This window comes from Acanthaster planci, linkage group LG08 (genome assembly GCF_054643075.1).
Source record: "Acanthaster planci isolate LZ-2023a linkage group LG08, COTS_SCS, whole genome shotgun sequence".
In the NCBI taxonomy this organism is placed as follows: domain Eukaryota; kingdom Metazoa; phylum Echinodermata; class Asteroidea; order Valvatida; family Acanthasteridae; genus Acanthaster; species Acanthaster planci.
In genome coordinates this window covers 17,528,917-17,555,350 of record NC_141784.1, presented here as the reverse complement: position 1 = coordinate 17,555,350, position 26,434 = coordinate 17,528,917, and the positions used below count along the sequence as shown (strand labels likewise).

Below are 26,434 nucleotides of genomic sequence, written 5' to 3'. Positions count from 1 at the left end.
TTTTTTTAAAAAAGGTCTTTATTAACTGTATAGGGCAATTCCACGCATTTTACTGACCCAAAATACTTGTATTTTATCTTTTAACAAAAAAATTAAATAAATTACAGGTTGTTTAATAAAACAGAACAAAATTCATTGACAGACTTGGGACAGGTGGAGTGAGTCACTGAAACTGACAATCTACCATCAATGTGGCTGATTCTGAAAACAAGACCCTCCCACCAAAAAAACTTTCATTGAAATGTGATACAACATAAACCACATAAATAGCACAACCCTCACAATTTCCTTTCTATCAACATCTGTCAGCTTCTCACCAAAAATTGTCCATCTCAAAAATAAAATATATTTTCATAAACCCAAACAAGGTGCACAACTGACCAATGAACAAAGAGATCTAGACGTGGGCCGGTAATAATAAGGAAGGTAAGACCTGTGGGGCTCACTCCAAAACTGTAGCAATCCGTTTACATTGTCAACAGGCAGGACAAAAGGACTGCACTTCCATTCCACCCTGTACGCTTGGCCTGACGTCATAAGCGTGGCAGGCGGGTGGAACAAAGAACTCCGACTACAGGGGGAAAAAAAAACAGGGCAGCCGGTGTGCTGTGAATAGTCACTGTATTCACACCTGGTAAATACATATGAACCTCTCTCACTGGCTCCCTGTCTAAAATAAATTGTGGATGTTGATTTAGCTCCATCTGACCATTTTGAGGGGTTTTTGTTGTTTCTAGGTGTCCCAAACAGACTGTAGCTTTACAGTAGGAGGATGTGAGAGCAAAACAACTATTTTTAGTAGTATTTCATTAATTTGCATGTAAATTGATATTTTTTTCCAAAATTTCATTAGTCTTACTATCAGTTACTACCTATTGGGCTTGAATAGTATTGATTGCAGCTGAAGTTAACAACAGTGAACTTCTTATGACAATATCAATTTCATATTTTGCTGTATTTCTGTAAAGACACATGTAGATCCAAAAATGCTGTTCAAAAAATTATACACTTCCGTCACTGGAACTGACCACTAAAAACACCCACATTAAAATCAACATTGTAATTAAACATGTGTGATGTACTTACGATAGTACAGTAGTGTTCCACGCATTTCCTTTGCACAATGCTTTACTAAGTCACATCAGCTGAAAAATACATGTATGTATGCAAGAAAGCATGTAGAGCTTAGAGGTCTGTTCATCGCTGTGCAGTGAGAACACACACAATATAGCCTCAGAACACACAGCCATGAGCATTACGACCAAATCCATCGAGGAAAGCAATCCACTTCAAGTCCAGCTTCACAAGTCCCCAAACAGGAAGGCTTCAATATTGGGAGCGCTCTCAATAAGGATCTCAGTGCGACTCAAGATCATATTAAAAAGACATATTTCTGCAGCCCCGGTCTCGGGCCAGCACTCGTCACAATTCCCCCATGAGATGAGATAGCCAGATAGGCTCCACACTGACGGAGAGAGGACCCAGCGAATCCCTAGCTTGCTAGCTGCAGTCTCCCATTTCACCGTGTATCCAGGCGAGACCAGAACACAAGATTAGGTCAAGAACTCAAGATCTATTTGGGAGTGCTTTTGTCACAGAATGAGAACAAACACCACAAGGTTCATCGTCACTACCCATCCCCTGTCCTCAAGTTTTTGTTTGCTCAGTCATCTTTGTAGCTTTTTACTGTGGTAAAAATGGTAAATGTAATCATTTGCAATGCCTTATGATATTTGTCACCTTTATTCTTGCAAATGATTAATTGAAAACTGAACAAAAAGAAGTCATAATTATGCAAACAAAATAGGAAGAGTGATATTGATAGGAAAGATATGATAACCTAGATATATAAATTAGGAACAGAAAAATGGCTGAGATAAGTTCACAAAATAATTTCAGCAAAGTGATATGTTTTAGGATTTCCTCTGGCTTAAGTGGAAACAGGAAAGGTTACCCCCCCCCCGAATTATGTTGCTTGAACTGAAATGAATTCCCGAAAGTAATCTTAAAACTCTTAGCCCTGTATATAGTGTTGTAGTGATCGCTATGCACTTGCTGACTACGCACAACTTGTGCAAAGTTGAACTCATGAATTTACAACTCAACAAAACAACTGTGATCCCACAGCACAGAATCCCTTCTGAATGACACAACCAACATACCAAAATGCCCAAGTCAAGAAAACCAACAAGCCAATGAAATGAAATTGCCACCATCAATTGATCTCTCAAACTTCCTCTCTTCCACAGGTCAGGAATCCTCCAAGATCACGGCACACAACTAGGGAGCTATTTTCCCTCTCTTTTCCCCCTCCTCTGGGTCGGGACTGATGTGCTTTCTTGAATCAGAGTGGCGTCAGGCATCCTCCTGCAGGCAATCTCAGACAGCGGGGCTAGGTGCTGCTGGTGAGTGGTAGGGCAGGCTGCTGTCAGGCATCTCTCAACACAAGATAATTGTTTCAGTTATTACTGGCACTCAGGGGTACATCAGCCCTCCAGTATCTCCACAGCAGCCACAGGAATCACCTGGTTCAGAAAATTGTGCCTGTGTGTGTGTGGAGGTGGTATTTTTAGAGGGAGCCTATTTCAGGAACAAAAAATTGAATTTCCTCAATCCTGCCGCTAATTTGTGGGTTTATCCATGCAATTGTTTCAGGGATTTGCGTCGTCAAAATGATTTTGCTTTAGATTGGAAAACGAAAAAACTGCATAGTTTAACTGAAATAATGAGACAATTGAATATTTCAATCATGTGTTCTGGAGGGGTGTTAAGCAGGTGGAGATGAGGAAGGGGTCAAAACCTCCCTCCCTCCACACTGAGACCCCCCCAAAACCCAAAATGGTAAAAAAGGGGAAAACAATTAAAAATAATTAAAGTAAATATTTAAAAACAAGATAGCATCCTGCCGATTTTTCCCATGTGTACAAAGTGAGTGCAACCATATTATAAGCAATGTATGTCATGTAATGTTTCATAATTGTTTCTGCTTGTCCATAAAAATGAGACATAAAAAACAAAACTCCGTCTGCCCCCCCCCACAAAAATTTGTCAATATTTTAGGAATTTGAGTTATTGATAATTTGAATTAGGTCTGTACAGTGTGTTTATCTAGTGTGTACGCTATTTTGTTTGGTCAAGTTAAGAAAAGGAAACTGTCATAACCTGATGGTCTTAAATGAAGGTGATCCCCTGTAGCAATGACACTACAATTACAGGTTGACTAACCGTAATTCGGTAGCTTTACATGACACAGGGAAATGACCAACATCTCCACACCAAACAGTATTCCCTTTGCACAAAGGAGCAGACTTTTTCTTTTTTTTTTTGCATTTTTCGAGATGCATGACTTGAGTCAAAATAAGGAATATTCTTTTGTGTGAATGATAACGGGTGCATTTATGCAGCTCATTAATCAGTTTTGTCTGCTGCTGTAAGCACAGCAATGAAGAATGGGTGATTTTCTGCTAAGCAATACGTGTACACGGATAGTGTTCACAGAAGCTGAAAAGTGACCTTTTTGAAGCAAACTTTACCCCCTCCCCCCCCAAAATTTTTCACTCTTTTCATCTGGAACAAGCTCACCATGAAAAATTAAAGGAAGAAAAATTGTCCGCCTTGCACGTTCTTCATGAATACACATGAACACATGGTTAAATCCAACTTGGGGAAAATTGTGCTTTTCTGTAGCTCTGCATTTTCAACAGAAAAAGAAAAAGAATTGCCCATGTAAGGGTTAAGAATAGACCTCTCTCAGGGATTCAACATTTAAAGTTTGAAGTATCTTTATGGTCCTGTTGATTTTGGCCTGCTGTTTGATTGGCAATGAGGAAATCTAATAACAGTTGAAGACAATCTGTCACAATTAGACACAAAAGGAGTGTAATGGAACATTTCCTGCAGTGTGCTTTAAAGCCCAACAACTTTATCACAGCACATAAGTCTGCATGCACATGTGCAGTCGCAACAGGGATATGCCAATGTTGTAAGGAATGGGATTTGGATTTGAAAGGGAATACTCATTCACTACAGTTCAGTGAATTGATGTTGGAATTTTAATATTGGACATGTTGGCATTGACTGCCTTTTTTGTGTTATGTAAACTCTAGAATTCTTTGAACATGAGCTCTCTACATGGTGTAGAAGGCTTCTTGGTGAAAAAAGTTTCTTATCTTTTTGAGTCTGAGTGCTCATCTCCTCACATCAAGGTGCTGTAAAAAAAACGTACCAGAGTCATATACACCATTTTAAATCACCTTTAAGAGAGGAAATTGAGTAGACAGCAGCAGCATCATCGCGGTTAATTTAATCCTCAAACTTAATTAAACTTGTAAGGGATGTACCAAAATGGCAATAGGAACCAGGGCAGTAACCAACCAGACAGGTGTTGAGCTGTGAGGAAGCTGGGAGGTTTCCCTTCATTTACCTCTCCAGGGTGTGCCAATTTAGAAAAGGAACCCAGTGGATGTACCCACCTAAGGAGCACCTGAGGGCTCAGGCACGTGGGCTAACTTTAAATAAAAATCCACAGACCACAGTTGCTGCATCATCCACTTCCCTGACTGTTTAAGGAGGTTAATGGAGAAAAACTTTGGAAGATGGGAGGTTTTGGTCACAGGGGGATTCTTCAAACTTTTCAAGATGGTGACTGAGACGGAAACAAGCGGATGTATTAGATGAGAGAAACTGCTGTGCAAACATACTCTTGGCCAAATCCAGACACAGAGTCCAGTGCTTTCTTCCCTCTTATTTGTCGAGGCATGGCACCAATCCACTGAGTGATCTATAAACTAGATTTCCCTGCCAAACCCTGGCCCCAATAAGCCAATGATTGTAAGACCCCCCTTCTTGATAAAGTACAAGACTCCCTGCTTGTTGTTTGCATTGGCCAATCATGCTGATTTCATAATTCCCAAATAATATCGGCCCTCATGATACAGTCTCTTGCAATCTGGCACCAGCCAATCATGGCAGCCATGAACAAGACGGGTTGATTTCAAAATAAAAAATCTTCATTATGGAGATCTTTTTTTTTCCATCCTCCCTTTTTTCTAGAGCACCATTACGGTACATGTACACCTGAGCCAGAAAGCCTGGGCAACAAGCAAGGCCCGAGACAACGGTTGGCAACTATGGAGAGGCTTGGAGCCTGCCATGTCTTCCCAACCCTCCTGCACGCACACTGGTAGACGCGTTTTGTTTGTTCGGCTCTTGAGAAGTCGTTACTGGTTAGACATTACGGACCCAGGATTAGGTGAGATGCACTGTTGATGACCCTTGAACATGATACAATGTCCACCAGTCTCTCACTTTCCATCATCTTTTTTTACTTTCTTCCTTTTCATTTCACTCCCTCAAGATTATGGCTTTCTGATCAATAGCCCTTGCCCAATTGTAGACTTTGTATCTTTGTACTATCACTGTTATGACACGATTTCACACACGTTCATTTATGACTGATGGACATATCTATCACTATTAGGAAATGGCTGCCATGATTGAGTGGGAATCATGCCCACTGGTTTTTCAGGAATGATTCCGAGAGCCATGAGAAACGGCAAATGTTAACACAACATCACACTTCCTTCTCGGATTAAGAAAGAAAACACCGTCTAGGGGAGGGTAAAAGCTTTCACCATTGTCTGACGCACTTTTCTCCTGTTCGTGACATACCTGTCATCAGAGCCGGCATATTGTTAAGTAACCATTCCTTACCCAACCAGCCGTTTTGTCTCCAGCTATTTATTCCTTTACAAGTACCTGTGCCTGATCATCGTCCAACCAACTGAAAACATTTCCCCCTGCGTCATCCCATGGAGGCCCACCTCAAATTTGCCCTACTTTTGAAAGGCTTTAACATGAAGGCATACCCCCTTTACTCAGTCAAAAAATGAAGCACCACATATTATCCTCTGTGTCTGTGACAGACTAAAGTTAGTGACTTGATTCTGTGTAAAGTTTTAGGACTCGCTTCGAGCAAGCATTGTCAACCGAAATTACACGATGGTGAATCTGTTAAAATTGGAGTTATAATGTAATGCCACGTCTGATGAGTTTATTCAACCCCACTTGAAAAATCCTAATGCCTAACACAATCTAAGTAGCAAACCAATAATAGATGATTGATTGGGTTGAAAACTGACCACTTCATTGACTATCTGAATTAAACAGATCAAATTTGAAAACAATTAGGTTTCTTTTTCAAACCCCATTCAATTACCCTTTCTAAATGGTAATTTCTTAATAAAACTCTCCTGATCAAAGTTATAGTGAGCATTTAGAAAATAGATGTCTGTTTCCAAAAATGTAACACTGACAGCTGTTCAGTTTGCCTCTTTAGCAAGAGTGGGTTTAAACTGAAGAATGAGGTCAAACAATGAATCATTCCTTCAACTTTAGTGTGAAGTTGTGGACACTGCTATTGTATCACTTTGGCACAGGAGCATACAGGCGTCCATGACATTCAGGCGAACTGCATGATTCTGACGGGAACTAGTCATCTTCACAGAGATACGTGTATCTCCACTCGGTTCAACAGTTGTTAGTTTTTTGTTTTGCACACCCAGCACACATCACCAATTGTAAAATAATGTATATTGCTTGATGCTTAGAAGTCTGCACTTGAACTATGGAGAGTTGACTTCTGACACTGGAATTAATCCAGGGACATATATAGATTACCATGATAAAACCTCACACATTTTGGCATTTTCTTCAGTTTCTTGTAAACAAATTGCCACTGTCATTGGTAATTAATATTGTTAAGCTGTGGGATGCACAAAAATTTGGCTGATTAGTCAGTGAAAAGGTGTTAATTCGGTACTGCAACAGGAAGTGGTTATTTCCTGTGATAAAATGTCTGCTAGTCCCGAAATGTGTAACCCCCAAGCGCTGTTTTGTCTGGCCAACCGTCGATCTGAAACACTGTGACACCATTTCCATGCGTGGACTCCTTTTATCATGGAGAAAGTTATTTTCACAAGATGAAATAGAATAGCTTAAAGTCAACATTTTTTTTCAGTTCCTTGAAAATGAACTTCAAAAGGCTTTTAATCCAAAGTGTTTTCAGTTGTCCATGCAAAGTCAGAATTCCATGTAAAACTAATTTATATCTTTCAGTTTTAGCACGTGTAAAACCTATCTTTGAGTGAAACAAACCCTATGCATTTTAAATTTTGTATCACCTGTGGCTTCAGCCATGCATGATGTTTTAATAAATCAAAACATTTTCCATGAAACATCTTGGCCATAATACAAGTTTAAGGTTGTTATGATTTAATCAGTTAATTACTCGGCTGCAGTTTAGCTCTGGGGAAATCTTCCTCTAGTCAGTGTTCAAACTCCCCTCCTGGGACCCCTTCCCCAACACCACGAGCATCAATTCAGGAGACAAGTCTGGGGTACGAAGGAAGGCGACTTTGAAACAAATCCATTGCACGGTACCTGCCTTGAATCTTAAACACCCCTCAACCATTAACTACAGCGACCAGCCGGGCGTAATGATGCAGAGCGCGTTAGCAGAAGTGCAAACTACTTTCTGCCTTTAGATTTATCAGCCTTAATTACTCATTAATAACTTCTTTTATTCTAATCTAGCCTACCGTCAGGCTGTCTCCTTGATTAGCGCGGAAGATGAGGCGAAGAAGAATTTGCCAGGACAGCAGGCGCGGGAGTAAGATCGTTACTGTCGCCATCCCCTGGCACCAATAGTACAGGTACGGGGTCACTCTTGTATCTCATTGGCAAGGTTTGGCCTGCACGGCACAGTTGTTGTGTTAACTAAACTCTGTCGCAGGTAAATAATGCATTGCAACATATCGTGATGATCCCAGGTGAGATGGGCAATTGGTTTGCGACACTGTCCTGCCTGACCTAGTTATAAACTCTCGCAGTTGAGTGATATGATTTAGCACTGCTACATTGGCAATAAAAAATTGTTGCAGTAAAATTGTTCCCATTACAGCAATACCATCTAATTTTAGCACCGCTTCTGACTCACAGCAATGCACATTTCACTCTATTCTTTAACGTTAGTTTACTGTCGCCATTCTGTTAATGAGTCAATATGCTGATTGATCATTTCATAACACACTTTCAGAAAGTCACAACATTCATTCCTCAGGGCAAAATCACAACTGTTGTTACAGTCATGTTTGATGGGTTGAAAACATACAGTACTAATCTAAAAACTGCGAATAATAGAAATTGTTGTTTTTTCTAAAAAAGGGCCTACCTGTACTTTGGCACCTCAGATCTGCAGGGGATGCAAAGTTGAAAGATGTGATGAGACAACATCCAGACCATGAGGAGAAGCAATGTGACAAACAGTAAGAACAAATAAAAATAAGAATTAATCAGGGCCTGTCTGGAATTTTGGTAAGAACAGGTTCACAAGAAAGGGCATCTTATAAACATGTCATCCTCTCTGGTCTCAGAATATGCCATGTTAGCCAAGAATACTTGAGGAGTTGGCATATTGTTGGTGAGGAAAACAAATTTTTCCATTTAAGGACAAGTTAGTTTTTCTGTCATTTTCCTCAGCCATGTTTCAACATACATATATGGGCAGTCAACATCACTATGGCTTTGCACAAATCTCAAGGGGAAATGGAACCGCATTGCACCAGTATTTTGCAAGTGTTCAGGTAGTCTAGGTGGTGTCGCGGTAAAAAAGGAAAACAGTGTCACGTGCGGTCGTCAAAAACAATGCAGCTCTTCCTGAACTTGGATATCAACTTTTCCCTGACCATGTTCTGATCATTCAATAAACACATATTGCGAAATATTGGCAGATATTTAAAAGTGCATCAGAAGAGGCATGCAACCTATAACATACCCCAAACAGTGAGAAAAGTACTAAATGATAATTACAAATATATTTACAATGGAAAATAAACCTTTTAAAATTGAAAACAGCAATACATGCATTTTTGGGGGGAAATACTGGAGCAGTATTTTTAACAGCAGATCAGATAATATTGTTGTCTGGTATTCAAGATTCTCATAATAAGTACATTCTTCCCGCCTGCGTAAACTTTGTATGAGACCGCTTTAATCATCTTTTCAACCAATGTGAACTGTGAAAGTGCACAGTCATTAATAACTAATTCACAAAAAATCGACAGTCATGTTAATGACTACCATACGTAAGCAATCAGTTATTCATGAACACGTGCCTCACAAAAATTTGGGGATTTTCCATACAGGTTAAACTCAAGTCGCGTACACAACCCGTTTTCGTCCACCACCATCTGAGCGCCAGTGTAACCAATACCTTTGCAAACTTTCCTGCCGATGGGCAGGATAAAATAGTTTGACACTATCTAGCGACATGAGGCATTGTGGAGATGTTTCATGAAGTCGCACCTCATTAATTCCTGCTGTTATTAATGAGATCAATGCCTCTGATTTTTCCCCTTGAGTCGGAACATCCAGTAAATGCAACACGCGCAGTGGCGGTCTCCTTTGACCGGTCGAATTCTACAATCGTCCCCCAAGGTTCTCAGGATACAAACTCAAATATTACCAGCTTGCCCGAGCGGATCCACGTGGAAGCCATATTATTACTCATATATACGCGGTTTAGAATCCACGATGGTGTCATCTTTGTTTCCCTCACGGTGACTGATGGAACTACCTGATGGTGCAGAAGCGGCTGTAGTGTAGGCGGGTTATCTCAGGGCAAAACGCTTTTGGTTAAATTTATATCTTAAGCAAGACGTGGATTGTGGCCGAGGACTAGGTGTCCAATGTTCCAACACACCGGGGGAAATCAAATACCACGTCAGGGCCGAGAAGAGTCACCCATTTCTCTGCAGCAAGTGAGCAACTGGCACGGGACTAGAAAATATATACCCCTGATAAGGTTTACGCTTTATTGCGAGAACACAGCTTTTCCGAAAAATTTCAAAATCAAGTGGCGAGGGGACTGCAACTTTCTATTTTTAAGTATCCTGCCTTTCACCTTACGAATCTTGTTTTCACCTTAACAAGCGCTATTATGCCGTCCCTTTCGAGTCGCACTACAATACAGACGGGTACATATACTTTTATGGAACTGTTAACCTCAATGTGACCGCAAAGCGACGTTTCCGAAGAAAAATGTGAATTTCCAGAAAAAAATTACCTGATGATGTTTGAAACACCTGACTTGAGTGAAAGGGTAATTTTTATTTTCTGCGAAGGAAAGACGGCGTGTCTCGATGTTTGGGTCAAAAGAGGCGGCGTTTTGAATTTCTGCTATTAACAGCAGAGCCGTAGCTTGAATACGTAGACAACGAAAGCTTCAGACTACTCTATCTACAATGAACACACCATTCCTTAACTTCAAAAGATTAGACCGATAACATTGTAATATTCTTCCATTTAACTCATAAATGGAAATGGTGCAGCTCATGGCGCATATTTTTTGAAAAAAGGTTTTGTTGTCGTTTAATTGATGAATGGAAACTCTCACCACGTTAAGAAATGGTCGAGTCGAGTAACGGTTATACAATGCAACACAAACGCAACACAAAATAGTTAACGACCATGACGCGTCACCGAACTTGGCCGCTAGAAAGTTTCAGGACCTACGGGCCTTCTGCAGGCGTGTCGCCCAACTTGCTGCGTCGGTTTTGAACCGGTAGTCGTGCTCAGACAGCAGAACAGGTACATTTGGTTGATGAATGGGAAAAACAAGTTCAAAGTTTTCTTATTGATTTCCGGTTTCTCAGACAGCCGCCTGCTTATCGCTAACGCACATGTGCTGATTTGAACATTTAGCTGTATCTACTATCTACCAACACCTTGACTGAGCTCACCTTCATTCAATAAACAAAAAACCGTGAAGATTGTCTGCCGCTTAATTTCCTCTGCGTACAAACATCAACTTCCTGGCGCAGCGATAGCCCTGGTGGGTTCTTTATTCCACTTCTGACTTTACAATGCGTCCATCGCCTTCAGCTCCCAAACTAAGCACACTGTGCTTTCGAAACGACGGTAACTGAAAGCTACTGTATTACATGTGGACCAACAAACTGGTCTATATTAAACTGGTTTCCCAACTTCAGGGTCAGGGTAATCGAAGTATAAGTACAACTGGTGAAAACTGGTGCGATTATTTCACCAACGGGGACATTATATATACAAAAGTCACACCGTCATGTCTAGGATGCGGGGAAATTCCGATTCCAAGTGTTAACATCAAAATAAATGATGTCACCGGGAGACGTTGCACTCTGCCCGGTTTCTCTGAACACTTTCGATTGTGGTATAAGCCGAGGAAACAAAACATATATATTGTGAGGTACCATGCGTAAAAAAATCGCGCAGCGTGAATCCTGTATCGCACGCATACATTTAAAACGTTTCTTTATCATTCTGACTACATACTCGGTAAAATTAGAGAGATTTTTAAACCATTCGGTTGGAATGGGAAGTGCAAAATTTAAAAAAAAAAAGAGAATTTTGTCTTTTTATAAGAACAGACGCTAGTAAAATCGGGAACAAGGAAACATTAATGTTGCCCGAGCGGAAACAAAAGTAGACAAGGTTGAGTTTCTGATAATGCAAACTGGTTTCCATGGTCTGGAGGTTATTGGGAGCCACGACACCGACACCTTATCATCACGTTCCAGCACAAAGCTCTGGTATTTCCCCGGATGCAGAAACCACATCATCACCTTGTGGAACACCTTGGAGAGTTGTAGGGAAGGTATAGGCCGTGCGTAGAAGAATCTTGTTTTTCAGTGTCTTTACCGAGACTATCACCTGGTCCGGCCATTAGCGGTCGGCATTGATCTTGGATTAGAAGAGCGCTTCACCGGCAGCCGTACTGAGTGATGAACGCCCTGCATACACATGTACTTTGAAAAACCAGATCTTCACTGCGCCCCGCCTTTGACTAAAAGCGTTCTGAATTTTAGCCAAGGTAAATAAACACTTCTGTGTGGACCATTCAAAGTGTTGAGTTTTTAATACTCTGGTGTTTACGAGCATTCTGGAGTTGGGCTGCTGGTTTAAGCAACCGACTTATTTGTTCAGATGGTTCGTCGATACGCGTGATTCGAAACAAGCAATGATACGAACATGACATTGGTTCTCACGAACAACATCAACCACCAGCATTTCTTGCAAAAATATAAACACCCATCCGAGTGTTTATTTTCAGTCTTCACTGGACACACAAGAACTCTGTACCTGGACTCTGGAGTCATTGCGTAGTCTGAAAAGATGGTGTTGTAGTGGCAAAAGAGACAGCTGAACGCATATGCTACAGGTATTCGACAAACCTGGACAGTCATGAAAGGCAAATCTCATGGTAAAAACAGCGGAAGAGTGTTGGAGGACTATTTCGTCATCGAAATTCATCAGTGGAGCTGGCGTCAAAAGACACCAAAAGACCGCAGACACAAAACAAAACGAAAAACGCCCAATGAAAAAATAGGGCGTTCAAATGGAACTAGAAGTGTTGGTGTAATTATTCCCTTGAGGCGATTGCAGCAGACTGCGTGGGGTTCACACCACACCACATGTACACCGAGTTGTTCCATACATGATGAAAAATCGAACTCCTAACAACCCAAAAAACAAGACGAAACCATCCCAAAGAACAATTGATTTTTTTTTCAAAACAAGAGTTTTTGTGATGGCCAAGTCTTCTCATCAGTCTCCTTGGATTAAACACAAACTCCACTGTGCACAAAGAAATAACTGCACATTACAGACCTAGTAACCTGCATCCTTGACAGCACAAGAACCTATGATGGAGTGTATTTCACTCCACTAAAACTAGCAACACCCCCAATACCATATTTGAACATCCAAATCATTATCTTACGCACCGGAGCGCGGACGGCATACCTCGGCTGTTATGCTATTACATCTCCATCCACGTTCGCAGGTGTTGCCTAACCGAGCCTGCATGGCGCACCAGAGACAAGATAAGGACAACATTTCGGGCATTCGGGCCAGATGCCTTATCGTTATCACTAGTTCGCGTGGTATAGGCCTACAGTACTCCTTCGCATTAGTGCCATCTGGCATTATCACCTTTTCATTTGGAGGTGGGCATGTCGGTGTATAGGGATTAGGAAAGCAAAATGGGCTATTTCAAAATAATGTCTAACTTTAAACTTTTGTTTGCTTTTCCCACACAACTGAAATAATTATGTAGGCCAATTATTAAAAAGGCGGATAGACTAATTTCGGTAAGTATATGACATCGCTTTAACAGTGATGGGAAACCACCCCAGTGAGGACACTCCCAGGAAAACTCGTCGGTGACCGTTTTGTTGGAACGAGTTGGTACAACTTCCCAGCATCGATGGGAGTTTCGTGAGTGTACTATACATGTACAGTACAGTACGTGTACAGCAGGCTAGATTGGTGGTCACTGGTGAGGCTGTATGGTTGGTTCCACCATGGAGAAATAGGAACACTATCACAGCAAACGACACGTTCAAGTACCACGATCCACGTTCACATTGATCACAACAAACCATGCTTTGTTGGCATTCCATACGTTTTATATATTTTGGACGAAGAAAACCTTGGTGAAAGGGATTCCATTTCGTTATCAATGAAGAAAACTATATGTCTCAGTCCGACTGGTCATTGCCACAACGAACCGTGTAGCAACTTAGATATGGTTTCTACATTATAATTGAAACACTCCACGTAATAGTACAGGCTGTTGACAGAAGTTTTGGGCTGTAGTGAGGTCAAAGTTTTCGACGCGAGCATGCGCGCGAAGACGTACATGATTCACCACGGGAATGGATGACAGTAGCGTTTCAGTCGAAAGTCAAGGCCTCGAGTTGCCCACATGCAGTTTCCCCACGCACTTTCGGCCGAAATCCCTTTCCAGTTCTATGTAACTATTAAACATGATCATACAGGCCTTGTTCTTTAGATCAGCTGCTTCTGACGGTATTAAGGGAAAATGTGAAAGTAAAAAAGCACTTTTTTAACTGAAAAAATGCGCACGAAAAGAAAACCAAACATACGTAATAATCACACGTTTGGTAAATCATTCGTCGATCCTGCAAAATGTCAAGTTAATATTTCAACGACAGGTTGCTGGTTCGATTGGTAACATTATAAATAACCCGACCAACACTCGAAGATGGAAATAGATATCTAGTTTTTGAGGCTAAATAAATTTGTAACATTCCCCACATGTATCGTAGCCCTACGCGGAACAATCACAATTCTTCCGCCAACCGTGACGATGGAGAGCCGTCCATCCCTTCGGCTGACGCCCCGGATTCTCCCCCCGCCAGCGCGATCGCTCACCCTGCCTCCTGACCTGCTCTCTTGCACGGGCCACTCCTAATGATCACTGATCAGCGACCGGGAACGATATAAAAATCACCGCATGAATTAGCTGGCTCCAGCGAGCTGGCGACATGACAGGATATATAAATAAAGGAGCCGAGAGAATGTAATCAATTTACCGGAGTGGCACCGGTGAAGAACAGGTAGCCCCACAATCATCCCTAGAAATGTCTTGCAGAACGTCATCTCACAACTCGCAAAATAACTTGAGCCAGCTGCGCCGCAATGCAGGCAGCATACACACAGCGCCCCAAACATCATCATCTCCCCCCGCCCGTGACAGACCATTTACTAGCATTAGATGTCCGGACTGGCTGGCGCCATTGGGTGAAATATGGTTTGGACCACCAACAGTCCAACATTACAGCGGATAATAATAAACCCGCCAGGTAGAGACGGCGTCAGGACACCACTCCGCTTGGGGTGTGCTATTAGATTCTCCAAGCATTACACTTTACATGTAACACCTGCCGATAACTAAACAATACAGCCGACATCTGGAGGATGGCCCCTTGATTGGAACATTCGCACCCCCTCTGGAAGCAGCGAGAGGAGAAAAATCCCGGTCACTACGAACGACGCGGGTGCGTCTATAGCCGGAAATAATACGTCGCTCGACACCCCCACGTAAACTCAAGACCCTGCTCACGGGCACACAAAGAGGTCACGTTGGCGACACTGTTCTTGATGTACCATCTGGGATAAGTGGTTCCCAAAAATCACCTGCGTAGAATGTCAGCTGGTCCAGATAGCAAACTTTGACAACCTTGGGGTATCAAGAATCTTTACACAATCGCCTTCAGTTCTTCCGTTTTTGTGCAATCTGGTATTGCTCTCAAGGGCCGCTTTTAGCCAACTCCTAATGTCACATGCCCTTCAAATTCATCGATTCTTCATCTCAATAGATAATTTCCTTCCGGGGCTACAAGTCTACTTTGAAGTTTTACTCTTCTTGCAAACATAAATGAAGTGCTAGTGGGGCTCAAATTAGCCTCGGTTGAATTCTAAACTACATACATGTGTTATCACCGAGAAACCCTTTAAAATGTCCTCGTTTTTTAACAAAGCTAGGTGGAAATTTCATAAATTTCAACCCTTCCAAGTGAAATACTTCAAATGAAATGTTGCATCACAAGAAACATTTTGGCAAATGGAACAGTTACACAAGGAATACTTTTTTCTACGACCAAAATCTCCCTGGTGAGCAGACACAAAAGGAGAAATTAATCCCATGGGCAGTAGATGGAAAACGAAGATGGCATCAGTTATTTAAGCACAAAACAGACATCCAAGACGGACGCAGTGACGGAGACAGTAATTGGAAGCAAGCGGACGGGGAGAACACAGCCTGCTTACAAGATGTGCCCGGGCATACGCCGATGATAAATACGTACGTTTAGACAGGCAAGTGACCATCTGTCCCCCCTTAATTCTCCGTGCACGGCAAACCGGGTCGCAGTGCGGTGGATGGACTGGGCACAGTGTTTGAATTCACACAAAGGGGGAGAGCGCCTCGACCGCCCCGTCCCTACCGTCCCATGCGAGTAGTTCCCTGCCTTTTGTTCTGCTGTTCACCTGCGCTTGCATGGACAATCCATATTAGCAGCTGTCCGTGTAATTCCCATGGTTCATTACTGGCGTTTCTATCGGGACTTGCAGAAATTGTAGCAACTCTCCAATATCCTCCAAAAACTGACCTTGTTTTCAGCACTGGTTTTCTCATTTTGTGTGCAGTATATAAAAGAGTCGTCCAAAGTAGCATTGCAGATTCTTGCATAAAATTGTAGACACAAATACCAACGTTGAAGTTAAAAAATAACTTTTGATCATTTTATCGTATCTGTAATTATTATAAACACCAACTGGCAATATTTAAAATCTTCTCTTATATGCCAGTTGAAACCTTGCTTGGTGTTATTCATCACTTGATTTGATGATGTCTTGTGGATAGTGATAAAAGCCATACTAAACCGAAACTAGGACCAAAGCGATTGAGATTTCAAACGAAGCATGAAAGTAGTAATAAAACACTGTTGTAGACGTTCTAAAAGTTATTAAGATCATAAATGTTCAGACCTCAAAGAAATGAAGATCAGATATCTACACTTTTAATCTAAAACCTCGGTACTTTCTTCGTGAGTAATCCGTTCTCACCCCCAGATAATAAAATATTGCGGCAAGTTTTTGCCGGCGGCGGCTGCGAAGCGACGGTGCAATTTAGGGTACCATCTAAACTACCTGATTGCATTTTTACAGGTTAATGATATTCATCTTCAAAGAGGCCGGTGGTTTTTTAATTTGCCCGTCGTTCCGGGCCGATAAAAGGCGCTCACCGCTCGCCAGCACTCCGCCATAACACGTGCGGCTAATTACAAGTGAGATGTCGGAAAGATTGCAGGGACAAATTCAATCAACCCCACTTTATTTCCGTGAGTGAAAACGGTTTACAGACGAAAATGTTCCATCGTGAAAAATTACCAGGCCCTGGATAGGATGGGTTAGCGGGGACTCTTAAAAGGTATCTGCCGTCTAGATAAACAGGGCTAGCCTGTTCCGAATTCGACTACATTCGACTACATTCTCTTACTTTACAATTCAGCCCGGAATTCGTTTGCACTTGCAGCATTACTCTGCTCGCGATTCCTCACATAGACTGTGAAAATTACCGTTTCTACTCTCTCCAGAAAACAAAACATGAACAATTAATAATTGACGGTATTTTCAATTTTCATGTCGGCCCGCCGGGCGGCCAGGTCGCCTGTGCATCCAACACCTGCGTCCGGATATGAATTATGCATGAAGCGGTCTTTTTATTTCAAAGAGAAAGCTGTGCCTTACCACTCACGGATGCCTTGCCCCAGGCATTAGAGCCAACAGCGGGAGACGCGCTATACACGCGGTGTACGGATATGGATGCATGGCACTGTGCTCAGCTCATCAGCCCACGAACAAATCTCGATGGTCGTTTTAAACGTAAAATTTATTTATTCACACAGAGAAAAGAAATAAAACAAAAAGTTTGAGAAAGTTAAGGAGAATTTAACGATGATTTTTCTCCTCAATTATGCACAACAGAACCGTAAGTAGAACTTATTCCGTCGAAGGAGCCCACATCTATTGTTCCCTACGCCGCGCGCGGCTCAACACAAAGGCATTACGAGCAGGTGATGATGATGTCAACCAACCTGACCAAAAATAAGGCTGAGTTGAGTTTTTGTCTCAGCACACGATAAAACAAACAACCAGAGTTGAAAATCCCGAAGAATAATCAACCGGCAGCCTACATGAAATTCTTACCTTTTTTGCGTCTGGGGTTTGCTTGCTTGCGTCGCGTACACCTGATCGTGTCTGCCATGCTCCTGCACTGAGTACGCCACTCCAATGTTGCCAGCAGTCTTACCGTCAGCGGATACTTCCAACGGTGCAACACGCACGGAGTGGAAGTGCGCATGCGCTCCGTAATCAATGCGTTACGTCATAAACAGGACAGCGTGCACTGACTGGCCGCACGTGGCTCTTTGTTTACATCGTTCACTCCACGTACAAGTCGTGGCAAAAGCTATACAGGATACGTGGTGCGTGGTCGGGACGCGTGTGGATGATGTACCAATGTCAGTGCCACATGCGCAAGTGGAAGCGGTATTTTATGTAGGCTACAGTGTACAATATGTGCGTGTACGTACAGTACGTGCATATGCACATGTGCTGTACGCTACATGGTGAACTGGGTTGAACTTACTCAGTGCACGTAGCATATTATCTGAGCGCGATCTGCGAGAAAGCGCGACCGTGCAAGGAGCATGGTGACCGGCCTAAAGACTGCGTCTTATTGCTTGTTCACTAATCAGAAAAAAATCAACGACCCCTATCCTCGGTTGAGGCAATTGGGCTATTTGCCAAGTACAGAGACATTTTGACATTAAATAGCACAAATATTTTTGTTCTTGCGGTTTCAACGAGTGTACAAATTTATTTGATGGAATACTTTCTGCTGTACTTAATTGAATGAAAACGGCATATACATGTACGTGTAACGTAAATCATGCGCATTGGTACAGGTAAAATGACCCAGATTTCAGTTCAGTTTAAAGCATGGATCGACATTCATGCTTATCACACTTGTAATTAATATTTGATCACAGACCAAGTACAAACTATCAAAATAATAACTTTCTTGTGCACCGTTAAAAAGATGAAGCAGACGGAACAATTTAACGACAATGACCTACGAAGACATTTTACGGAATGATTGGATTAACACAGCGTGTTGTAACGCCAGTCACAAAGCATCGCCCAACAATAAAGCCGAATGGTGTCCTTTTATATGCAAATAAGGACACCAGGTGCTCGCTTATTTTGCTGGTACACCATGAATGGTGCAGGAAGAGGTTTTCTACCCTGCGAGTAGAATAGCCTTTTGGGGGCGGCGTTCAAAATGATTAAATTCAATATGAGCTTGTCAAGATGACAATGAATTGCCAATATTATAATTAACTGACCATAAACTATAATTTCTGAATATAAGGTGACACAACCATTTAAGTTTCTTCCTCTTTTATGAATATATTTTACCAATAATCATATTTCGCTTTGGTAAAATGTGGGATGTCCCATACTAATAACACTAAACAAAACGCACCCATCCTATTATAACAAAAAGTGGGGCAAAATTATCTCATTATTTGTCGAGGAAAGCTGGATTGATGGCCGCCTCTTTCTTCTGTCCACCCCACCCCGTTACTCCCTCTTCACGTCCCGGCCTGGCAGGAACTATTGGCTGTCGCAATGTCCGTTGGATTTTTTTTTTTTTTTTTTTTTTTTTTAAGAAAATGCTAATGTGTTATTTTTAGCTGGGAAATGAGGCTGAAATGCCCCATTTCCTACAATAATTTGTAGCTCGTCCCTTCTGTGCTAAAAAGGGCAGTGGAGGTTCAGTCGAACTCGACGACCGCCGGAAACCGCACGAGTGCCGGTTTTGTCGAGAATGAATTGACTCTGAGACGGGAAACCCGATGACAGATGAAATCTGTTCCAATAATCGGATATTTTGTTAGGAAAATTTCCCTTGTATGTCCATAGCATTAATCTAGCCGGATAGCTGCTCTATTGTTTATTTGTGTTAATTACTCAGTATGGTAAATGAAGCCTTTTGATCCACAGTGACAAAACGTCGGGACAGAAGTATGCTTGCCGCATGATGCGGCTACCGGTATGGCTCATTTAAAAAGTACTCATCTAATTTTTTTTCACTGCGACTTTATTTGTCTCCCCAAATCTGTAATAGCAAACTTGAATGTTTTTATGGAGCCATTTAACATTATATTGCTCACTACTAATGAAAGCCTATTCATTACTATAGGGATTCAAGTAGTTTCTACAACTTAAAGCAGTGACATCAAAATTGTTTATGAAATAACTACCCTTTGGAAATCAAAATCAGGAGCAACACTTAAATTCCCCAAGGACACATCGTTTTTAGAAACAAAAGTGGAAATACATTTAGAAAACCGATGTTACCCAAATTGATGACATTTTCAGTTGCCGGAAACGGTAACGGATACTTTTCATTGCAAAAATAAGACTAAAAGTGTATCTCAAACTCAGTGGCTTAAAAGGGAATTCTATCGTTGTGCGGCAAGGAATCTTTGTAGAGTGAAGGGAAAACAGGGAAGGACATGTGGACAGATGGAAAGGTGTAATAGTGGTTGTGAGGGGAAAACCTCAGCAAGAACACAAACAAGACAAACCACGGGGAAAACCCACACAATAATGATTTGCGGACGACAAACGCGAAGTACCCAGCGAAGACCAGACGGGATTCAAAACCGCGAGAAACCTGACGCGCCAAAAAGAATCTTCGCAAACCTCCACAGCAGTGATACAAGAAAGGGTAAAAAGGACTATAATGAAAACCCATCAGTTTAATCATTTGTTTTAAAGCAGTCACAGGTGGATGAGAAATTCTAAAAACTCTGTGTTTGAAAATGCAGCTCACGTATAACGCACGATCTTGTGCTTCCCGCCGATTTTAGTGCAGGTTCATTGAAAAGTTAAAAAAATGCTAATGCGCGATCGGAAAACCTCAATTTGCAGAATACCAGTAGAAGAGTTTTGGTTATCACAAGTTTTGACAGTGTTCTGATTGATCTTCTGTGTTCATTCTAAAAACTAATGTTTTCACGACCATGTTACTTTACGACTACGAGGACTAGTGGCAGCGCAGGTATAGACGGCACATTGTTTTCGTGACATAATTTTTGTCAGTTTGCACACACCCGTTAGCGTCGCCGAAAACCATCCACGGAACAGACCTCCCGACATTCTCAAACCAACAAAACCTTCCTAATAATTCGCTCATAAAAACCGCAGGCTGTCATCTCGCGCTGATCACCTGCGAGATGGATGACAGTGGGTATGCCGACAACGAGGCGCCAGCGATAAGTAAGCGAAATCTTGGGGGATTGTGGAGCCGACCTGGTGTCAGTCACCAGCGGCCATCAACATCGCGCTGTGGCACAGGTGCGAGCTTGACGGCGCGGGCTCTGGCCGATCTAAGCTGGTCAACTGGCAGATACATTTCAGGCAGAGGAATAATAATGGATTTCTTTTCTCAGTGTAGAGGGGTCCATGAAAATATAGCTTAGTTTTCACTTTCACGGAATCACTTACGACGAACCTGCATTTTTCTTTCAATCAAGGATTTTCCAGTGTCGGGAAAAAATCTACTAAACAGTCTCCATTCATCATTCTTCCAAACAGTGCAATTAGATCCCGACAGCAGAAAAAAATGAATAAACAAATAAACACCAAGACAAGACAGAAACGCAGAGTTGTAGTGACTCGAGTCAATGACTCCAGTTGAGTCACAACTTTTGGGCGAATTGACTCAACTCGAGTCCCAACGGGTAAATGATTCGACTCGAGTCACTGTGAACAAACTGATTCAACTCCACTTGAGTCCCTCACCAGAAGACCCGACTCGAGTGAAAGTTAATTGGACTAGAGTCCCCCCCCCCAAAAAAAATCAAACTGCTTTGCAAAAACTATTTGCAACGACTTAAGCGTCGGTTTATAATGTTCATGTCATGTGTTATCAATCTGAGTCAAATGTGATGTGACTACATGTCATGTAGTAACCCAGAGGTAAATTTCAAAATGCCACAAATGACTTTCTTTATTTTTATTTATCGTATTGTGTCCCATAATTGACTCGAGCAAAGTACCTGCCTCGACTCTTTTGCCTAATGATTCGAGTTGAATCAAGACACCACAATGACTCGACTGGAGTCACAAAAAATAGGCTGGTTCCGATCAGACAAGCATGTGACAACTGTTTTTTGGAAAGATGATTGGTCTGGCAGAGTGACCGCGGAGAAAAGTATGGCAGTGGAGACTTGGTACAAGATGGAATATGTTTGTGTGTGTGAAGATAGAAATCAAAGATCATTTGACTTTAGAGGTAGGAAAAGACGGTGTTTTAGCTCCATGGTTTGACTGGATATTTCATACACGTACATACACCTGTCTTCTTTATTGTTATCGACGAGTTGTGGAACCTCAGGGGTGTGAGAATTCAGCTTTTTAGCTGATTTCAGCTGTTTTGTTCACATGTTGTTCACCCATAATTTCAGCTTTTTTTGTACATCTGGTCTGTACAGACGAATGGGAACCTAAATTTCAGCTTTTGCTGCTGTTTTGAGCTTTATTTTATGTGGCCACTCACACCCTGGCAGTATATAGCTTAGTGCAGAAAATGAATCTTTGTGAACCAGCATAGTAGGCCTAAGACAGGGACCTCAGCCTGAAGCTGAAACAAGGTGGAGAGGAAACAAAGTGAGGTCTGTGAAGACTGGCAAATATCCAGCAACTTAGTGATGAAGGTAGCGACCGTATACACGTACGTGGAGCACATGGCTTGATTTCCTAATGGGAATGTGGAGGAAAATGTATTTTGGACTCCAGGATTGACATAAGTCCGGTGCATAACTGAAGTTGTGCAGGACCACGGAGCAATGAATCTGTGGTAGGCAGAACTACACGGTTACTATCCCTTCTGTTCCCACTGTGTTTCCTGTTCACAAATTCATGTTGGGGTGGGGTTAAGAAGCAGTGTGTTGGAGTCGAATCCTCAAATCCGAGTCCAGAGTACTTTGAGTACTTAAGGTGCTGAGTCCTGGGCCAAGTACAAGTACACTGGTGATGATTCCAAGTCCAAATCACTGAGTACATTCAAGGCTGAGTAAAGGGCGAAGTCTCATTACCTAAGTCTAAGTCCGAGTAGATGTACAATACCAAACAAGATGAACACACTCACAGGTATATTACTTAAAACAAACACTATGCAACAATCGCCTTTACCTAGTAGTTAACACAACTTTTATTTGTGCGAAAATGTTTACATGTTGACAAATCAATAAATTCACTGTCAGTTTGTGTTCACAGAACGTTTTTATCAGAAACAATTGCCAAACAAAATTATGGACAACTGGGTAGACACCTAAGACAACCGTTTGTTGCTAAGACTGAGACATTCAGGTTGAAGAATGATGAAAATCATGGAACCTTGTGTCTATAACAAAACAAAAAAAAAGTGCGATAAATAAAAAAAAATCGCATATCAGAAATCACCGACAGATCCAACTGGAAAAGCTACAAAAAAGTGCAACAAAACCTCGGTCAGTTTCAGTCTACATGCATGCACTGTGGAAAATGACGTGGTGCTCGGAGAGCTTGAGATTGGTTCGTATCAGCACTGTGATTTCCTATAGTAAAAGCTGTGGAGGTGGAAATTAGACTAGCAGAAAGGCTTCATGTAGGCCTACCCAGGGCTCGGTAAGCATTCTGTATGTATTACAGACTACTGAGTGAAACTGCTGTGTCACATTTGTGTCGTATGTTGTGTTCAAGTGTGAGAAATGCAATTTTCGCTCATCACCTAGTGCTGGAGAACATTTTACTGTTGTAAAAAGTGATGTCCTTGAATTTTTTCTCCGAGTACAAGGGTCGAGTACTGAGTACCTAAGGGTTGAGTATGCCCAAAATCTGAGTACAAAGAATCGACAACGGGAAAAGTACAATAAATTTTTGAGTACTGATAATTGAGTACGGGCCGAGTACTCTGCCGTACTCAAGTTGTATTAGAGTACGAGTACTCCAACACTGTTCAGAAGTTTTTAGATACCATTATGGTGGGGATGTCTGGGAAGCGATCAAGAAAGACAAGTGTCTGGTGATATGCAAAACTCTAGGTTTTTCAGGTCATCCAGTAGAGTTTCCCTGGCTTCTCATGAAATATTAGAAACCTAAAGGAGATGTGGGTAGCAGCAGTTTGCTAGAAACGCTTGCCAAGATTGAAGTGAGGAAAGGTTATGCGGATATAGAATGTTGTGCAGTATTTTCTAACGAAAACATGCTGTTCCATTTATCAAGGAAGAAAATACAAGGAAGTCAGTTGGACGGATTGGAAACCAGAATCCACAAGGTGTTCAGTCGATACTGGCTGAAAACCCAGTAATTATGTAAATGGAGTGAGGAACAAATATTAAATTAAGACCAAAAAATCACTGTGTCCCAAAAATGTACACTAAAGATTATTGACTAGTGTTATGTTTGGACTTTCCCATAGGCCCTTAACAATGTGCATACAAAATCAACAAGAATTTTCAATTTGAGAAACTTCTTATCAGCAAAAGATTTTCTTTTCTGATTCATGTTATTCAGCCTTTTTTTTTCTTGGCTGTACTTTAGGTAATTGTACAGACACTTCAAAAGGAACATGGTCTTGGATCTGCAGAAGCCAGACCTACAGGGAACCAGACTGAGAGGCATTAGAACTATAAACTGACCAATCACAGCTTTACAAGCATGCTTGAGCGTAGGACCAATCTTCACCTCTACTCAGATAGCGGTAAGTCAAATTTCCTTCAATAACCTTACTGCACTTTGTTCAGATGTTGATTGAAATCCTTTAATTGCACATTTTTTAAACCCCTTGTTCTGTAACTGATTTCATTGCTCCATGTAAACCAGTTTCATTACTTTCATATGGCTCCAAGAGGAACTTTGTATCAACACGCCTGATTGTTTGGAAGGGACGTGCGCAACCTGTTTTTTTAGGCAAACAAATTTTCAGTCACTCCCATTTTTCCTGGAAAATGCACCAAGAAGGTTTTATCGTGACTAGGCAGCTCGAACTTGGTCTTGAGCTCATTACTAATAAGTCTGTAGTTTCGTTTGTTAAGGACAGCAAGGGGGGTTTATCGAATTGACTCTTTGGGAAATTTAAGAGTTGAAACACTTTTGGTACAGATATTATTTCAGGTTGGATTGGGTAAGGAAGACATTCAGACCTAAAACTTGAAGAGTTGAAACACTTTTGGTACAGATATTATTTCAGGTTGGATTGGGTAATAAATTCTCCCCAATTTCTGCGTAGTGCACATTAGTGGTGGAGATTCCCAGGAAATGTTGTTATTTAGTGTTTCTTAAGAACTTAAAGGACCCATGCGGTAAAAAAATGTCCCACAGCCCTTGTTAATGGCCCTTTTTTGTCCCACTGAGCCTCATTTGAAATATTCATTTTGACATTTTAAGGGCATGCAAATGCAAACTTACAGATTCATGTGCAAAGTTGTTGTTCGGGGAAGAAACTTGAAATGTTGCAACTATTGCAGTGCTAACATTTGACAGTCTTTCTGATGTTTTGCTGTCTCCTATTGTTTTTGTTTTTGTAGTTTCATTGTTTTGGTGTTCAAGTTCCCAATTATTTTAATTAATTTTTTTCCGTGAGTAAATTTTTGATTTGCAGTTTGAACAGAAAAGCCCCTGTAAGGACAGTATTTATCAAATGACTAAGTAATGACAGTCCCCTATTTGTACAGGAAAAGGTTGGAAACTCATAAAAGTTTTAAAGACCAACTCCAACGATGTTGATTTTTCTCATACTGAATCCTACTCAGAAGAACCAAGTCTAATAAAACTGGCACATATCAATATCTCCTTTGCAACACACATTTTTGTGTTAATAAAACACAGTTTTTGTACCTATTTTTCCTGGGAGTCCAGTCTGCAGTTGTACAAATGGATTAGCATCTAATGAATATTGATTTCTGTGATGCATCCATGGCACGGGCATAGCTGTGGACGACAGCACGAACTTCAAGAATGCTCCCATTCTTTGGAAACTCAGAAAGGAGCACAAACTCTCGACCGAAAAGAGATAATGTGGCACAGTAGAGCCTGCACACAGATCGATCCCTGACGTGCGCTGGGTGCACGCACATATAGCTCCATTTTCATTGTGGAAATTTTTCATAAAACTCAAAGACAATGTTCAAAAGTTTCGACAAAATTACAAACAATACAGACACAATACAGACATGATTTGGTTATGAATATATGATTTATTGAACACTACCCGCAATAAGAGTTTATTTTCAAAACCTTTAAAACAGTTGGAGTTGGTCTTTCAAAAGTGTACCTTTCAGTAAGATCAAGCGAAAAAGAGATGTTGAATGGTATAAATACATTTTTGAGGAGTACTATGTTCCTGTTTGCATAATAGTCATGACGTGGGCCATTTACATGTTAAAAAAGAGTTTTTCTTCCTTTTTCTGCCAGTGGAATTAGCATGTAAAATACTGGACTGAAGTAGCACATAAACGAAACTTGTTGAGGGGGTGGTGTCCCAGTTGATTTTCTTTTAAAGGGATCTCAGGATTTTTAGGCTGGGTCATTCTCTGAAACTTATTCATAGTAACGGTTGTGCTATTTTCTGAAAGGCCGATGCTTCTGAGAGTACCTCAGTTTTGAAAAAGTTGGTTATCGCAGTATGGATCTGACTGCTTTTTATTCAGAAAGCTAGGTACGGTTGACTGATTTAAAGAGAAGGAAACCAATCCTACTGAAAGTAATGGTCACATCACCACAAACAGGTCATATTTTTTTGGGGGGGGGGAAGGGGAAGGCCACGAGATGTTGATTCTCCAGTCTAACCTTGAGACTGCATGGCCAGTTGAAACAAGATCAAACTATTTGTTCCACCCTAATCCTTTCATCCGTTACTCATTTTCAGTTGTGGGTGTTAACAACTTTTGCTCCCTGGATCGTACCAGTGTAC

General features: G+C 41.4%; 1 protein-coding gene and 1 long non-coding RNA gene across 4 annotated transcripts in view; one reads left to right on the top strand and one right to left on the bottom strand.

The window, feature by feature from the left end:
- The window catches only part of LOC110987586 (zinc finger E-box-binding homeobox 2-like), a 56,813-nt gene that overhangs the window by 16,724 nt on the left and 13,655 nt on the right, over window positions 1-26,434 (bottom strand). The window contains exons 1-2 of one of the 3 annotated variants that reach the window (XM_022250431.2): window positions 17,614-17,907; window positions 8,231-8,251 (exon numbers count right to left, since the gene is read on the bottom strand). In XM_022250431.2, the coding sequence (XP_022106123.2) occupies window positions 8,231-8,251; window positions 17,614-17,767 (175 nt within the window). In that variant the 5' untranslated portion in view covers window positions 17,768-17,907. Of the gene's footprint in view, window positions 1-8,230; window positions 8,252-17,613; window positions 17,908-26,434 lie in introns of those variants that run through there. The other 2 variants (XM_022250432.2, XM_022250433.2) reach the window with 2 other exon arrangements.
- Window positions 1-26,434, top strand: part of LOC147798443 (uncharacterized) — a 51,286-nt gene that overhangs the window by 18,611 nt on the left and 6,241 nt on the right. The window contains exons 3-7 of the long non-coding RNA XR_015426095.1: window positions 2,250-2,405; window positions 5,053-5,251; window positions 7,594-7,712; window positions 8,224-8,324; window positions 24,064-24,223. This is a non-coding gene — a long non-coding RNA (uncharacterized LOC147798443). The remainder of the gene's footprint in view (window positions 1-2,249; window positions 2,406-5,052; window positions 5,252-7,593; window positions 7,713-8,223; window positions 8,325-24,063; window positions 24,224-26,434) is intronic.